We start from the raw sequence: 18,387 nt of genomic DNA, 5'->3' as shown, positions 1-18,387 counted from the left end.
TTGATTAAAAAGGCAAATAGGTGGATAGCTGATATACAAATCATTAGTCCTCTCAACATTAGCAGCAGGGCTCAGTAGTTTCTATTCCCAGTCCTATGCTCTGACCACTAAACCACACGGTCTCTCTCCCACTACAATGTGCTTGGCATCAGTTGCTTTTATAAAAACAGCTGTGATTGGCTTGTAAAGCACCAGATCTCCTTGTGCCAAGGGATGTCCACATCTTGCTGAGTGGAGGCTGAAATATAATGGGTTGCAAATCTGGATCAGAGGGAAATGATATCCAGCCCAGAGGTTAGTGGTTTCTTTATCGCCCCTTGGGAAACCTGGGTTCAGTTCATGGATTTTGTTTCTCACTTGGTGGGCTGCTGGGCAGAGTGAGTTATGGAGGCAGAATCTCACTCGGCTGAGCACCTAGCACGTCACACTAATACCTATAACTGCAGAGACTCGCTGGTCCCAGCCTGGACGGGGGCTTTGAGAGGCGATTGGCCCTCAGGTGGGGGCAGGTCCCTATGATGTGACCCCTTGGAGTGGCGGAGGGAATGGAGGACCCCAAAAATTCAGAGAGGAAGCTGGAGTCCATGGAGACTGGGGAACGCTCAAGGATGTTGATAGCAGAATAAGGAAACGGACAAGGGTGAGAAACTTCTCCCTTTGAATCCCAAAGGCTAGGGTTACACTACAGCGCTTACAGCAGCGCTGCCCCAGTGCTGCTAGTGGGGATAGGAGAGAGCCCTCCCACTGATTTAATTACTCCAGCCCCTGTGAGGGGCAGTACCTATGTCAGTGGGAAAAGCTCTTCCACCGACATAGCACTGTCCACACCGGGGCTTAGATCAGTGTAACTTACATTGTTCCGGGGGGTGGATATTCAAACCCCTTAGCAACATAATTTATACTGACCTAAGTTGTGGTGTGTACATAGCCTAGCTCTTTCCCTGGTCTGCATCCTACCCTCCTCATACAGGCACCTGTTCTTTCCCCTTATCTCACTGTAGCCCCCTTCCCCATTACCAGCTCCCTGGTTTGATAGAAGCCCTGTCTGTCTCTGCCCAGGTGAGCTTCATCCCCAATTAAACCTCAATGCGACCTAGAGCTCCTCTCCAGGTGCAGCCTATGGCTAACTGGCCTCTCTCCTTATATTAACCCTTCCAGCGCTAGTGTGGGGGGGAATGCCCCCATTGCAACAATATAAAAATAACATGGCACACATTACATGGATTAAAAACTGGCTAACTGATAGATCTGTAAATGGGGAATCATCATCAAGTGGGTGTGTTTCCAATGGGGTCCTGTAGGGATTGGTTCTTGGCCTTACGCTATTGAACATTTTTACAATGATCTGGAAGAAAACATAAAATCATCATTTGAGAAAGTTTGCAGAACAAAAACTGGGGGAGTGGTAAATAAGGATGAGGACAGGTCATTAATTCAGAACGATCTGGATTGCTTGGTAAACTGAGTGCAAGCAAACAACAATATGCATTTTAATATGGCTAAGTATAAACGTATATGCATCTAGGAAGAAAGAACGAAGGCCATGCACCTCTTGGGAAGCAGTGACTCTGAAAAAGATTTGGGGGTCCTGGTGGATAATCAGCTGAACATGAGCTCCGAATGTGACACTGGGACCAAAAGAGCTAATGTGATCCTGGGATGCATAAATAGGGGAATCTGAATAGGGGCAGAGGGGTTATTTTACCTCTGTGTTTGGCACTGGTGTGACCACTGCTGGAATCCTGCATCCAGTTCTGATGCCCACAATTCAAGAAGGGTGCTGATAAATGGGAGAGGGTTCAGAGAAGAGCCAAGAGAATGATTAAAGGATTAGAAAATATGCCTTAGAGTGATAGACTCAAGAGGGTCAATCTATTTAGCTTAACAAACAGAAGGTTAAGGAGTGACTTGATTACAGTTTGTAAGTACCTACATGGGGAACAAATATTTAATAATGAGCTCTTCTATCTAGCAGGGAAAGGTATAACATGATCCAATGGCTGGAAGTTGAAGCGAGACAAATTCAGACTGAAATAAGGTGTAAATTTTTGATGGTGAGAATAACTAACCATTGGGACAACTTACCACGGGTTGCGTGGATTCTCCATTCCTGACAATTTTTCAATCAAGATTGGATGTTTTTCTAAAAGATCCGCTCTAGGCATTGTTTTCTGGAAGTTGTATGGACTGTGTTTATACAGGAGGTCAATGGTCCCTTCTGGCTTTAGAATCTCTGAATCAATCTAGGTTCACTCTCAGTGGGCCACATTCAGAGGTGATGTGCAAGGGGCTGTATGTTATATTAGTAAGTGGATGGGAGTCTAAATGATCCTTAGCCTAAGTTACCCATTCAGGACTCTGTTAGACGTTACATCAGGTTAGACTCAGATTCAATCCAGATATGACCACTGTACTGATTCTCTGCTCTTTTCTTAGCCATTTACACCTGTGCAATGTGTGTGTAAAACACTACTGCCTGTGCAAGCAAGGGGAGACTCCTGATCTGGTAGCATTTACACTGGCTCTGTCAATGACTATACCTGGGGAAAAGGAGTGGAGAATCAAGTCCATGGTCTGCCATAGAATGCCTGAGTTCAAATCCTGTTTCTGATACTGACTTGCTTTGATATTGACTCACTTTTTCCAGTAAGGGCATGTCACTTACTTTCTCTCTGTTTATTAAATGGAGGTGCCGCTGCTTTCCTACCTCACAGGAGTGTTGGGAAGATTTAATGTCTGTCAAATACTTTGAGGATGGAAAGTGCTAAGGGCGATAATTCCAAGGGATGATTAGTAGGTAAGATCTACGCAACTGCAGACTGACTTGGGTAAGAGCTGCTTTGCTTGTTTTATCCTCCAGTGTTTTTATGCACCTTTCTTGGGCCCTATTGGAAATCTAAAGCTCCCTCCCCCAGCCTTGCAGAAGGGACCAACTGAATGTGGGGCACAACTAATGAATAACAGGGTCAGGAGTGAAGGTCACAGGTTCAAAACTAGGAATTCAGAGGGGGACGCTGAACAGAGAACCCCGGACAGCGCCCACTGCTCCTCAAAACTGTCTAGGGAGCCACTAGATGCCACCTGGAGGAACTGTCAAAGGTGGGGTATAGTGCTTGGGAGGCTCAGCGTTGCCAGCGAGTTCAGTGGGGAGGCACTGAGACTTGGTTAATAATATTAAGCTTGTCCCAACCTGCACTAGCCAAGCATGTCAGCTGCAAATTTAAACATAATGGATAGAAACAATGCTTAAAAACAACAAGGAGTCCGGTGGCACCTTGAAGACTAACAGATTTATTTGGGCATAAGCTTTCGTGGGTAAAAAACCACTTCAATGCATCTGAAGAAGTGGTTTTTTTTACCCACGAAAGCTTATGCCCAAATAAATCTGTTGGTCTTTAAGGTGCCACCGGACTCCCTATTATTTTTGTGGATACAGACTAACATGGCTACCCCTCTGATACTTGAAACAATGCTCCTCAGGGAGCAAAGAGAGGCCCAGAGGGTGGAGTGTGATACTGGGGCCATGAACTGCCCATGGCCAGCTGGGCCCCCTTTGCCTGCTCTCCTGCTGAAGCCGGACCATGGAGCAGCAGGCAGTGCCAGCAGATCAAGGGACGTGATCATTCCCCTCTATTCGACATTGGTGAGGCCTCATCTGGAGTACTGTGTTCAGTTTTGGGCCCCACACTACAAGAAGGATGTGGAAAAATTGGAAAGAGTCCAGCAGAGGGCAACAAAAATGATTAAGGTGCTGGAGCACATGACTTATGAGGAGAGGCTGAAGGAACTGGGATTGTTTAGTCTGCAGAAGAGAAGAATGAGGGGGGATTTGATAGCTGCTTTCAACTACCTGAAAGGGGGTTCCAAAGAGGATGGATCTAGACTGTTCTCAATGGCACCAGATGACAGAACAAGGAGTAATGGTCTCAAGTTGCAGTGGGGGACGTTTAGGCTGGATATTAGGAAAAACTTTTTCACGAGGAGGGTGGTGAAGCACTGGAATGGGTTACCCAGGGAGGTGGTGGAATCTCCATCCTTAGAGGTTTTTAAGGTCAGGCTTGACAAAGCCCTGGCTGGGATGATTTAGTTGGGGACTGGTCCTGCTTTGAGCAGGGGGTTGGACTAGATGACCTCCTGAGGTCCCTTCCAATCCTGAGATTCTTTGATTCTGTGCCTCAGTTTCCCCCATCTGAAACAAGGACAAATTCAGCTGGGTGGTGTAAGGCTTAATCCATGAAGACTTGTAGGGCTCTGGGAGATGCTCGCTACATAGGTGTGCTGGATTACTATTAATTAGAGCTGGTTGACAAATGCTATATGTTTTCCATGACAACTGAAAATGGAATGTTAATTTCTTTTGAAAGTTTTTCCCATGGAACTTTTGTCAACTAAGCAAAAGTGGAACATTTCATTTCTACCCCCACCCCGCTCTTTGGTGGAAGAGGGAGACACCCCCTAAAAAAATTTTCAGAGGAAAAATGCATAAACTTGGAGTAAAACAGACATTTTCTGTGGAGATTTTCATTTTGGTAGAAAAGCTGTTTAAAGAAAAACATTGATCAGCTCTGTTGTTAATTCTGCTGTCCTTGTTCAGGCAAAGCCCGCATGGACCTGAATCAGGAATAAAAGACTTTAACCAGACAGTCCATCTTTATGAGCTCTAATTTTAGACAATCAATAGTCGGCTGTATGTACTATGGCAAGGGTACAAACTTCTGAAATCTGGCCTTCCTCATGAACTTGCATAAATCCTGCTGTCTGTTACTGTCCCTCATTTTTTTCCTTCACACAGCTCAACACACATTCTGTCTGTTAAAGGTTTCATCCTGACCTTTGCTTCCACTTGTGTACAGGAGCCACTAGGGTAGCTGAAAAATGAGTCCCTACACTTCAAAATCTACTTTCAACAACTTGATTTAACTTTTCAAATTAAAAAAAAAAAAAAGAGCCCAGTGCTATAAAAAGTACAGATTTCTGCTTGGTACTTCAGTTGCATCATTTACCAGCATATTACATGATACGCAACCTTTGCCCTAACAAAAGTGACTTCTAAATGAGTGCTCGGTTTATAAAGTGACTGTCGTGCTTCGATACTTCACAGAAAGTGGTGAGACACTAACTAAGTGATAGGCTGCATAGAATAACCTGAGATAAACATATCTGATAGTGTAGTGCCAGTGGATGCTGGTGATGCACAGACCATATTCAGTGCAGGGATTAAATGGCTCATTAAAGTAGTAATATGCTCCAGAGACTTTCACTCCTATGACAGTGGGCTGAAAACAGTCTATACAACCGGTAGCAAGTGAAAATCAGCTTGTTTGTTAATCTCGCACTATGTGCACTGGTGTCACTGAGAATTTGACCTGAAATACTTAGGCCTGGAGTCTCAAAAATGTATTTAGGCTCCTAAATTCCACTGAAATCAATGGAAGTTAGGTGCCTAAATGTTTGAGGATGTAGCTTCATTGACATCCAGGCCTGCTGACAGCAATTCCGGGCCCCAGGGCAGAACAGTCAATGGGCCCCCGCGCACGCACAAGCCGCGCGCACACAGACATTGTCTGCCTGACATTTGGGCAATGCTGCACCTGTGCTGGCTGGTGCCCAGCGAGCGGCCGGCTGCACTGCTGGGCGCGCTCTTCCGGCACGGCCAGGGCTTCCACATGCCCGCCCGGTCGGGTTGCCAGCTGTCTAATTGTGCAAACCCAGAGACCCCTGCCCCGCCCCCTTCCCTGAGGCTGTGCCTCTGTCCCGCCCCTTCTCCAAGGCCCCACCCCCTGCTCACTCCATTCCCCCCTCCCCAGGGCTGGTACAAGGAAGTTTCGCACCCTAGGCAAAACTTCCACCTTGCGCCCCCCCCAGCCCTGTGGCAGCTCCCCGCCTCTGCCCTGAGGCGTCCCCCCCCTGCGGCAGCTCCCCCTCCCCGGGGAGCCATGCGGCAGCTCCCCACCCCAGCTCACCTCTGCTCTGCCTCCTCCCTGAGCACGCCGCCCCCGCTCTAATTCTCCTCCCCTCCCCTCCCAGGCTTGCGGCCCCAAACAGCTGATTGGCGCCGCAAGCCTGAGAGGTGGGAGAAGTGGAGCGGCCGCTGCGCTGGGAGAGGGAGTCTGAGCCGCACATGTCAGCGCGCCACTGGCAGCCCAGCCCAGGAATGCTGTAAAAAAAAAAAAATTAGGGGCACCGCTTTTTGGCACCCCCAAATCTTGGCGCCCTAGGCAACTGCCTAGTTTGTCTTAATGGTAGCACCGGCCCTGCCCCTCCCTCTGTTGCTCGCTCTCCCCCACCATCACTCATTTTCACCAGGCTGGGGCAGGGGGTTGGAGTGCAGGAGGGGGTGTGAGGTGCAGGCTCTGGGAGGGATTTCGGGTGCAGGAGAGAGTGTGGGCTCTGGGAGGGAGTTTGGGTGAGGGGTGCAGGCTCTGGGCTGGGGCAGCGGGTTGGGGTACAGGAGGAGGTTAGGGGGTCAGTGCTTAACTTGGGCGGCTCCCGAAAGCAACTGGCACACCCCTCTGGCAGCGGCTCCTAGGCAGAGGGCCCCGGGGGGTCTCCATGCGCTGCTGCCCGCAGGTGCCGCCCACGCAGCTCCCATTGGCTGCAGTTCCCAGCCAATGGGAGCTGCGGAGTAGGCACTCTAGGCAGCGGCAGCGTGCAGAGACACACCCCCACCCCCTGGGGCCAAAGGGCCATTCCGACCACTTCCGGGAGCGGCACGGAGTGAGGGAAGGCAAGAAGCCTGCCTTAGCTCCACTGTGCATCTGGGGGCCCCTGGGCCCTTTTAAATTGCCCTGGCCCCTGGGCAATTGCCCCCTTTGCCCCCCGCCCCCACCCATCAGCAGGCCTGTTGACATCAGTGGACCTACACTGATTTACTTCAGCTGAGAATGTGGCCCAGTAACTTTCTATACCATGGCAAGGGCCTGCTCTGTTGCAGTCTCAGCAGACAGTGCTATAGCATTTCTCAGGGTAGGACTTCACACTCTTGATCAGAAGATCATGACTTGATATCCAGTGACCAGGTCTTACAGATGGTACCTCCCCAGGGCTGCATCTATTGCAGTGCAATACAGGAGAAAACCTAGGCTTTTAGAGAGCTTGTCCAAAGGAAAAGTTAAACTGAAGTCTCTTGTGGCTATTCAGATAGAAATTAGAAGTCCCATAGAACTAAATGCTGCATTTAACCTTCAGTCATGTGCCCATTTAGAAGCATAGGACTGGAAGGGACCTTGAGAGGTCATCTAGTCCAGTCCCCGGCACTCATGGCAGGACTAAGTATTATCTAGACCATCCCTGACAGGTGTTTGTCTAAGGCTAGGTCTACACTACCCGCCTGAATCGGCGGGTAGAAATCGACCTCTCGGGGATCGATTTATCGCGTCCCATTGGGACGTGACAATCGATCCCCGAATCGACGCTCTTACTCCACCAGCGGAGGTGGGAGTAAGCGCCGTCGACAGGAAGCCGCAGAGGTCGATTTTGCCGCCGTCCTCACAGCGGGGTAAGTCGGCTGCGATACGTCGAATTCAGCTACGCTATTCACGTAACTGAATTTGCGTATCTTAAATCGACCCCACCCTGTAGTGTAGATGTAGCCTAACCTGCCCTTAAAAATCTCAATGACGGAGATTCCGCAACCTTCCAAGGCAATTTATTCCAGTGCTTAACCACCCTGACAGTTAGGAAGTTTTTCTTAATGTCCAACCTTAAACCACCTGTGACGGGTTGGATCACAGAAACCCCCTTGGGAGCTGCCACCCGATGTGCAAAGACTACCCCTGCTTCTGTTTTCCCTGCCAGCTCAGGACTCCAGCACCCTGTCTTGCTGAGCCAGACACAGATCCAGGGTCCAAATCACCTGTCCCAAAGCTGCAAGTTACCTGTAAACAGCTCACAGTAGTGTGCTTGTCTTTAGCACTCAGATGCCCAACTCCCAATGGGGTCTAAACCCAAATAAATCCGTTTTACCCTGCATAAAGCTTATGCAGGGCAAACTCATAAATTGTTCGCCCTCTATAACACTGATAGAGAGATATGCACAGTTGTTTGCTCCCCCAGGTATTAATACATACTCTGAGTGAATTACTAAATAGAAAGTGATTTTATTAAATACAGACAGTAGGATTTAAGTGGTTCAAAGTAGTAACAGACAGAACAAAGTAAGTCACCAAGCAAAATACAATAAAATGCGCAGATCTATGCCTAATCAAACTGAATACAGATAATTTCCTCACCAGTTCCAGAGTGCTCCCTTTTACAGGCTAAGCTCCTTTTAGCCTGGGTCCAGCAATCACTCACACCCCCTGTAGTTACTGTCCTTTGTTTCAGTCTCCTTCAAATATCCTGGGGGGGGGGGGGGGGGTGGAGAGGCTCCTTCTTTAGCCAGCTGAAGACAAAATGGAGGGGTCTCCCCTGGGTTTAAATAGACTCTCTCTTGTGGGTGGAGACCCCCCTCCTCCCTCCTATGCAAAGTCCAGCTCCAAGATGGAGTTTTGGAGTCACCTGGGCAAGTCACATGCCCCTGCATGACTCAGTCTTTGCAGGCCCACGCCATTGTCCACATGGCATCTTGCATGTCTCCAGGAAGACTTCTCATGTGGATTGGAGCATTCCAAGATGCATTGTTCCCTAAGTGTCTCCTGATCAGGTACTTAACCTGGCGAATTCCTTCCTAAAGAAGCTGACCAAATGCCTCACAAAGCTTACTTAGAAATCAGGCAAGCACACAGCCCATATTCTTAACCTCGAGTAGAAAATGATATATATGTACAAATAGGATGAATAGATCTAGTAGATCATAACCTTTACGGAGATATGTTACATGGCACAGGCAGCACAAAACATATTCCAGTTATGTCATACATACATTTATAAGCAACCCCTCCCCATAAAGCCTTATGGGGTACACTGTCACACCACCCTTGCTGCAATTTAAGCCCCTTGCTTCTTGTCCTATCACCAGAGGTTAAGAAAAACAATATTTCATCCTCCTCCTTGTAAAAATATTTTATGCACTGAAAACTATTATGTCCCTTCTCAGTCTTCTCTTTTCCAAACTAAACAAACCCCTTTTCAATCTTTCTTCATAGGTCATGTTTTCTAGACCTCTAATCATTTTTTGTTGTTCTTTCTGGACTTTCTCCAATTTGTCTGCATCTTTCCTGAAACGTGGCACCCAGAACTGGACACAATACTTCAGTTGAGGCCTAATCATCGCAGAGTTCAGAGGAAGAATTACTTCTTGTGTCTTGCTTACAACACTCCTGCTAATACAACCCAGAATGATGTTTGCTTCCCCCCCCCCTTCTTCTTTTCAGCAGTGTTACATTGTTGTCTCTCATTTAGCTTGTGATCCACTATGACCCCCAGATCTCTTTCCGCAGTCCTCCTTCTTAGGCAGTCACTTTCCATTTTGTATGTAAAGGTAAATTTTTTCCAAAAGATTGAGGGATGACACCAGTTCCCTGGTAATCTTCCTTTTCTAAGCAAGTTCTCTGAAGGACACACATGAGAAGCACATCTTCTTTGAAGTCAATGGTGTAAACCAAGGGTAAGTGAGAGCAAGAGGAGTGTGTGAAAATCATGTATTGATCTGAAATCTACAATATCTTTCTAAGGGAAGCAGCATTTCTCTCTGTATAAGGAACAGGATTGGAAGTTCTGTAAAATAGGAATAGTAGCACTTACCTATCTCTGTATAGTGCTTGGAGGAGGCAATATGTAGTAAGTGAACTGGCTAAAAATCTACTTTTCTCCATTATACAGGTGGTCCCTCCATTTTAAAGTTGACGTCTGTTGACAGGGTAGTGTGGGGAAGCTGTCACTGTTGCTTCCAAAGATGTTCTGTGGATACAGGACTACAGCCATCAAATCTGTTAACCTGGTACGTCTATTGAGCACTAAAATTAAGAAAAAGAAGGGAAAAATCTGTCAAATAGCAGAAGGTCATATGGAATTTCCTCTATCTCTGCACAAAACCTTTGAAACTATGTTGAAGGCTATGATCCTGCAATGTCAGGGGATGGACCTGATGACCTAATAGGTGTTTTCCATCTCTAGTTTCCATGCTTACAAGCGTGGCATTAGAAAGGGCTTTATCTATAGATGGCATCTTGCAGATCATGTTACACTCAAGTCTGAGTGAATAATCACTGAACTCTGTGCCAAACTCGCTGATGGAGGAAGTGGGCACGACTTCGTTAGAGGTAGCTGAGTTAACTCAAATGCCTTCACAGGAGATATCATTTGATCACAGAGCATCAGGCATCAGCAGGAGTGGAGACGCCATGTAATGTATAGAGCAAAAAGACATCAGCATAAGTAAAATGAGTGGCAGCTAAAACAGTAACCAAAGCAACAGTTATAACGAGACTTTTCCGTGTGTTTTGTCCTCCTGGCAATTTGACAAAACAAATCTTGCTGGCTCTCTCATTCAAGTTCAAATTCCCTATTTATGTATCTGCTTTTACCGTCTAGTTATTATGCTGTGTAACTGAAAATGCGGTTTACATTATTCAAATTAAATACATAATTACTGTTGCTATCAGTAGAGGATTCTGGGCTCAAAGTAAAATTGATATGGAAATCCCAAGATTGTGGATCCACCCATTCCCTGATGCATTCAGATCTCAAATGACTTCCCAACATAGTCAATGGCAAAATTCCCACTGACTCCTATAATACACACTTGGGCTTTAACAGACAACAATTCATGATATTATCTAAATACAATACAGCTTTCTCTCTCCAGCTCTTTCATCAAGCCAACTCAGTAAGATACGTTATTCCTTCTAGCTGGGTGACATTTTCTATCTCCCCTGTTTCCAACTGAAATGTGGTTTATCATATTGCAGATGTTGGAAGGACACATGCTCACCTGAGTCACACAAGTAAACCAGATGAGAAGGGTTTGGCTCAGTGTCGATTTAGCCAACCTAGATGGTAGGAAGTAGCATGCAAAGAGGTGGTCTTCATCTTATGCCCCAATTCTATTCTTCGTTACATTGGTGTAAATCCAGAGTCACTCCATCAAGCCCAAGGTAGTTACTCTAGATTTATGACTTGCCTAAATGAGATCAGAATTCTGGCCTTCTGACTTAAACCTAAGAGTCCAAAATCACAAGAATATTTGCTCCTACACAACCCGAGGACCCAATTCGGCAACCTTTACTCACATGAGTACTCACTCATGTGAATATCTAGTTCCATCAAAGTTGGCACCTTCTTGACCAGCTTAACAGAGAGGCCAAGGTATGAATGGGCAAGGAGACTGAATTACTTTCCCTTTCATTAGAGGTGGTCTCTGTGTGTTAGAGTTGACAGTGCAAGCAGGAGGGAAACTGTGGGTAAAAGAACTGTAAGAAGTACTGTGTTTGTAACCTATGCTACAGAACATGGGTTGGCTCTGCCTACACTTCCACTGTAGTCTCTGGTTCAAATCCTTGTGATGGATCACTCAACTTCCTGGAAACAAAATCTTCTAAAAATGATATCACCAGAAACCTAGAAAAGCAACACCCAAAATATTAACTAGCTTCCCTTCCCACTATTAAGTACATTTTAAATATATAGATAGAGGGCAAGAGTTTCAAAGGTAGCTGAGGTCAATTATGTGCATGCATTTGTATGTGCCTAATATATGCAGCCCTAAATGGCCATACACATTGGCAAATAGCTGATCTTTGGGTAAGTACTTTAGATATTTGTATGTGTGAATTATGTGCACACAGATAATTACACTTGCCTGACTTTGAAATCCTGGCTTTATTATAGTGTATTGTGAGATAGCCCCACAAAACTGCTTTAAACTTGTTGCGGACTCAAACTGCTGTACAGGTTCCTTCAAATATTTTCAAAGTCACTGAATGTTACTGGAAAAGAAAGCTGCTTTTTGGTGAAAAGACCAAGAGCTCTGGGGGCATTTATTTAATATTCAATAGGAATAGTCCTAAAAATTCAGTGCATGCATTAAAAAATGTCACTGCACAAAGGTGCATTGTTGTTGCCCATTGTTTTTCAGGTCCTGCTGCTTACTAAAGACACAAAAATGATTTTGGTGCACAAACCCCAAAGATTGCCTGCTATCCATGATAATCTGTTCAAAACCTGTTCTCCCACAGGCTCAAGTGAACTAATAGTATGTTATTTGAAAGAATGGCATTGTTTGAGGAAGACTCTGCTGGAGATTCGGGTTATGTTATCTCTGTGCCAAAGCAAGAATGTTAGCACAAAGCAGCACTGGTTTTTAAAAATAAAAAAATAAAAACCCACCAACCCAGCCTCCTGTAATTGACAAAAACATTTCACAAGTGAGTAGTGTGGTGGATGGGTTATTGGAGCGGGGGAGGGGCGGAAGAGATCACAGAAAGAAAAATCTAGGATCCGATTCTGCCACACATCCTCACATTGAGTCATACATTGCTCCATGAATGGGACAATTTACAGAACAAGGTACTGCTTAATGTAAGTAAGGGAGGCAGAATCTGGGTTACCATCAACTTCTTTCCCATGTCCTATTATTCAAGTATACTTTGATATTGCAACAGCACTTAAAAGTCCCTACAGAATCAGGGTCCTACTGTACATAGGCAGTATACAGACAATCTACACAGAAGCAGACCATGTCTGAACGATCACCGGTCTCTAACCCGAATCTATGGTCCTCAGGCAGGCCTCAGACCACAGCAACTGCCCGGTAGCTTGCTGGACCCTCGCTCACCATACGTACCACCCACAAAACTCCTGACTGGAGGAGATGTCTAGCCTCTCTGGCTCAGACTCACTATTTAAGCCAGAAGGAGGGACAGAAAGTTGTCTGAACAGCTGCTTGGGGAATCTTGGTCTTGATGCTACATTGGACACTGTTTTCTTGCCTGACTTCTGTTGTTGTTCCAGATCCCTGCTTCTACGCCTCACCTCCAGCTAGTGGTTTGACTCTGGCTCTGACCCCCAGCTCTGGTTTCTAGTCTGGTCTTCCCACCAGGCCTGACTACCTATATCCTGGTCCATTACAACAGTCCCCAGAAAGCTCACAGGCTAGGATTTAGCAGAGCTGGACTAGATCTGAGGCCAAATTTTCAAAAACTGGTCTCACATTTTGCAACTACAAAATGTGGGTGCAGATAATGACAGGTGGAGTTTGGGGATGCTGTTATTTAGGCCCCCCACTTACTGTCACCCGACAATCTAGGTATCTGGTTTGTGGCTGCAGATTCTTAATTTTAAGTGACCCAAACTGTTTCTGAAAATAAACAGGGGTGGAAAATTATACTCACATGCTTAATGGGGTGCAGTGAGAGAAACCTGATAAAGTTAGCCCTGGAACTCCACATCTCTATCCATTACAATTATTTGTATCACTGTAGCACAGGGGTGAGCAAACCTTTTGGCCTGAGGGCCACATTGGGTTTAGTAAATTGTATGGCGGGCCAGTTAGGGGAGGGGGTCGTGGCCCAGCCCCCACCTCCTATCTGCCCCTCCCCCCCGGACTCCTGCCCCATCCAACCCCACCCCCCACTCCCTGTCCCCTGACTGCCCCCGGACTCCCGCCCCTGACTGCCCCCCGCTGCCCCATCCAACCTCTCCTCTCATTCCTGACGGCCCCCCCCAGGACCCCTGCCACATCCAACCACCCCTTCTCCCTGTCCCCTTACTGCCCCCGGAACCCCTGCCCCTGACTGCCCCCTGCCACCCCATCCAACTCCCCCCTCCTGCCTGACTGCCTCCTGGGGACCCCTGTCCCCATTCTACCCTGTTTCCCCCCCGACCACCATCCACACCCCAGCTCCCTAACCATCACCCCGAACTCCTCTGCTCTCTATCCAACCCCCTCTGCTCCCTGCCCCCTTACCGCGATGCCTGGAGCACCGGTGGCTGGCGGCGCTACAGCCGTGCCGCCCAGCTGGAGCCAGGCCACGCTGCCGCTGCCGCCACCACGCAGCTCAGAGCACCGGGTCAAGCCGGGCTCTGCAGCTGCGCTGCCCCAGGAGCTCACAGCCCCGCCGCCCAGAGCATTGCGACGGCGGCAGAGCGAGCTAGCTAAGGCTGCGGGGAGACAGCAGGTGAGGGGCTGGTGGTGAGCCTCCTGGTCCAGGAGCTCGGGGGCTGGACAGGATGGTTCCGTGGGCCAGATGTGGCCCGCGTGCTGGAGTTTGCCCACCCCTGCTGTAGCACCTAGGAGCCCTAGTTATGGACCAAGTCCCCATTGTGCTAGGTGCTGTACAAACACAGAACAAAAAGACAGTCCCTGCTCCAAAGAGCTTGCAATCTAACTACAAGACAAGACATCACAAATGGATACAGACAAACTGATGGGGGGAATACAAGGAAACAGCATGGTTAGCTTGATAGGCCGTGAGAATACCAGTGGCCTAACTGTTGTCAAATTTTTTTAGGCATCATGGCAAAGAGGAGTTTTGAGGAAAGACTTGAAGGAGGAGACGGAGTCAGTTTTGCAGAGGTTTATAAGGAGCTCCTCCCAACTGAGGGACAGCATAGGAGAAAGCACACAGGTGTGAGCTCATTGATAGAGTTAACTCAGTCAGCGCCAAACATATGGCAATGGATGTTCATAGATAGATGATCATAGATTCCAAGGCCAGAAGGGACTATTATGATCGTTTTGTTTGACCTCCTATATAACGCAAGCCATAGAACGTACCATAGCACTGCTTGCTGCAGGAATCCATACTCCTTGCCCATCCTCTTTCCTGTAAGATAATATTTAAGTATACTGTAACTATGGCTTTTTCCATCCAGGACGCATCCCTGCAGTTTACACCCAGGAGTTGCTGGGCAAGACAGAGCTTCCAGACAGACTGTTGCAATATTCCCTTTTGGTACATATTACAACAGAATATTGGGACTGCCGACAGGAAAGTTCAAATGCCCTTTTGGCACCGAATGGTTTATACAGCGATGGCTCAGGGGATGGCTTATGGGAAATCCAAAGCCTTTCACCTCTAGGTCACTGATTCAAGTCCAGCACAGGCTGGTAACGACCAAAAGTTGTAACCATCTGTTGACTGTCTGGTCACCTTATTGTGAAATGAGTTGTTGATCTCACTCCAGATCCTAACAAATGGGTGTCCCCATGCCAAAAAGTTATTGTTTCAGCTTGCCCTCCTGCCTCCAGGGATGCTATGATTGCATGGGCAAGAACAGAACTCAAGTTCACCCCTAAAGGTAGCTGCTGCTAGGTGAGGGTTGAAGCAGCTCAAGGAAGCTAGCACTGCTGCAGCCCATGCTGGCAGTGTGGGGAGCACGGAAAAATAATAGCAATGTTCGGCACTAACATTAGATCTCAAATTGCTTCACAAAGTTGGATAAATATTATCCCCATGTTACAGAGATTGAGTGAAGGGCCTGAACCTGCTCCCTTTTCAGTGCAGGATCGGACTCTAAGGACCTGTCCCAGCTCCCACTAAAATCAATGGCACATTTCCTACTGGAAGCAGAAACAGGCCCTATGGGCCAAATTTTGAAAAAAATATGTTGGTGCTTAAAGATGCACCTACTGGGGTTTTCAAAAGGCACCTAGCTCCCCTTCAAACAGATGGAATTAGGCACCTGGGCACTTCTGAAAATCTCACTAGATGCCATCTGCATCTTAGGGGCCTAAACACCTTTTAAAATCTGGCCCTCAGTGACTTGCCCGAGTTGCCCAAAGAGTAGTTAATGCCAGTGAAGGATCAAACCCTAGAGAGCTGGGAAGATAACCTAGGTCTTCTAATGTCTAAAGAGCACTTTGAGCTCTAACACTACATTAGTGCGCACACAGAGAAAAGCAAGAAGTTGAAAAGCATAAATAGATACCACATCTTACATTAAAATTGTACAGCATCCATAAAGGATTTCAGAGTAATATTTTCTTAAACACAGACTTTGTACCTATCAGAGGAGAAAAAAAATGTGTGTGCAACAATAGCAAAATATTTACTGTCTGGCGTGTATTTTTTCATCCAACAGCTTCTTGGGGGAAATGATAGGGACTCAATAATCTCCAGGCTTCTGTAATGCTGTTCTCCCAACGCTCTGAAAGCCCTTTACATAACACATTATACAGCGCCTAGCACAAGAGGTTCCTGGCCCAGGACTAGCGCTCCTATGATACTGCAGTAATAATACAAATGATAAATAATACTGCACAGTTCTCACACGAGGCAGGTGCTGTTCCCCCCGTGACATAGTAAATTAAACCAAAGCACAATAAGAAGCTAGTGCAAAGTCACACCGGTGTTGTTCGATCTATACGGCAACAGTTCGCTCTGCACAACGGGGGCCACGCAACGGGGGCAGGATTCGGAAGGAAACCCACGCGTCGGCCTCCTGCTGCCCAGTCCCTGCATTTGGGCCAGTCCCCGGGGCGCGCGCAGCAGGGGGAAGGGGAACCCCAGGAAACTTGCCTGCGGTTCGGGTGGCACCAAGCAAGCGCCGCGCACGGCCATTCCGCCGGCTCCACGCACCTAGCACTGGGGACTGGGCGTGGGGGGGTGGAAGAGCATTTCCTTTCGCTTGCAAGACATTGCCACTGAAATCACACACACCCCCTTGCAACACCCGGCTTTTTTGCAACATCATTTATCAGAATATCTATTTTCATAAAGCTCCCTCTGGAGCAAACTCCCCCTCCCTCCAGCTCTCTCTCTCTCTCTCTCTCTCTCTCTCTCTCACACCCACACACCGCTGGCTGGCAGCTGCATCACAATCCCCGAGGGAGAGGCAGGCAGGGCGCCTGCGCGCCGCCTCCCTCCGGGCCGGCCGATATAAAGGAGCGCGGCGCGGCCGGCCGGGCTGTGCAGGGCGCTGGCTGGGTCCGTACGGCGCGCCGGACTCTGCCTCCCACGGACGCCGCGGCCCCGGCGGGGCGCGTTATGGACCTGCTTGGGGGGCGCCGACCCTGAGCCATGATGAAGACCATCATCGCCGCCTACTCGGGCGTCTTGCGAGGTAACCGCAGCCTTCCTAGCGGCCGGTCCCCAAGCCTCGCAGGGCCATATGTCTCTATATGGACCAGCCGCGGGCGAGCCTCTGCGCGGCCGACCCAGCGCCTTCCTCCTAGGCCGATCTCAGCTCCTGGGTGTCCCACCCTCCTAGGCTTTGCATGGGGGAAAAGGGGCCGGCATGATGCTCCTTCTGCAGGCACGGAGCTGCAGTCTGGGGGTGAGGGGAGCTGAGGGGCGTTTTGCAAAATGAGGAGTTGGGGTGCAACGTCTGGAGCGGGCTGGCTGCTGCATTAGGCATTCTGCGCCCCCTGCCCATACATCCCCTGCCTGTTGATTGTGTGACTGACTAACATGCCTGCTGCAGGGGTGTTTGTAGCATGACTCTGTGGCAGGTGCACGCTGGCTGCTTGGCTTTTCATGTTGGGAGGGCTGTTGGGGCCAGAACCTTAGAGGCTACATCTGCCATCTCCCTCTCCCCCAGTAGCAGTGTGGCTGTGTCTTAAGGCGGTGGTTCTCAACCTGGGGTAGGCGGAACCCCTGGGGGTACACAGAGGTCTTCCAGGGGGGCACACCAACACCTCTAGATACTTGCCTAGTTTTACAACAAGCTACATAAAAAGCACTAGCGGAGTCAGGACGCACTGAAATTTCATACAGACAGTATGATCCAAGTTGGCCATTTTTCAGGAATAGTGTGGCTGTGACACTTTTTTGTGTTTTTTTTTTTATGTCTGATTTTGTAAGCAAGTAAGTTTGTAAGTGAGGTGAAACTTAGGGGCACGCAAGACAAAGCAGACTCCTGAAAGGGGCACAGCAGTCTAGAAAGGTTGAGAGCCACTGTCTTAAGGAAAGGAAAAATACCTTGTTTGTAGCTTTGGGAGGCTTCCACAAGGGTCTGTTTGGGGGGTCTACTCTTCAGCCAGCCTTGGAAAAGCTGCTGGGTTTGTCCGGCTCTGATGCCTCAGCCTGTGACAAGTGTCTCTTTCTGGGTTTGATGTGTTCCTGACACAGTGGGTCTCATTTTCTTAACAACACATGGGTTTTTGTGTGCGAGGGGAAGAGGAATGTAATAGCTTTTATGATCAGCCTTGCGGCTGCAAATAACCATTTCATTGGAAACTAGCTGTGAAAACTTAATTTAGTTTCTTAAATGCTACTTTTCCTTTACGTGTGGCAGTAGGAAGAAGCTGGAAAGAAGTGACTGATGTCTGTCTCCCTAAAACATCTTAAAGATTAAGTTTAAAAATAGGCCTTTATCCAGGGTAGCATGGGTTAGTGGCTAAGACTTCCTTTCACCTCTACCCACCAATACAAAACTCTCCTCCCATTTCCGTAGTGAAATGGGGTTGGTGGTTCTGGGCTGTGGAGAGGAGACAGACCTGAAGGAGACTTCTAGCTTGACAAACTATCTGCTTTATAGATACTGAACACTCCATCTAGGGAGGGT

General features: G+C 48.0%; 1 protein-coding gene across 3 annotated transcripts in view; it reads left to right on the top strand.

Moving 5' to 3' along the window:
* Nucleotides 1-16,772: 16,772 nt before the first annotated feature.
* The window catches only part of DGAT2 (diacylglycerol O-acyltransferase 2), a 35,934-nt gene continuing 34,319 nt past the window's right edge, over nucleotides 16,773-18,387 (top strand). The window contains exon 1 of one of the 3 annotated variants that reach the window (XM_054015840.1): nucleotides 16,773-16,944. In XM_054015840.1, the coding sequence (XP_053871815.1) occupies nucleotides 16,902-16,944 (43 nt within the window). In that variant the 5' untranslated portion in view covers nucleotides 16,773-16,901. The remainder of the gene's footprint in view (nucleotides 16,945-18,387) is intronic. The other 2 variants (XM_054015838.1, XM_054015839.1) reach the window with 2 other exon arrangements.

This window comes from Malaclemys terrapin, chromosome 1, assembly GCF_027887155.1.
Source record: "Malaclemys terrapin pileata isolate rMalTer1 chromosome 1, rMalTer1.hap1, whole genome shotgun sequence".
In the NCBI taxonomy this organism is placed as follows: Eukaryota; Metazoa; Chordata; order Testudines; family Emydidae; genus Malaclemys; species Malaclemys terrapin.
Note: the sequence above shows the minus strand (reverse complement) of the source record. Positions and strands in the feature narration are given on the sequence as shown.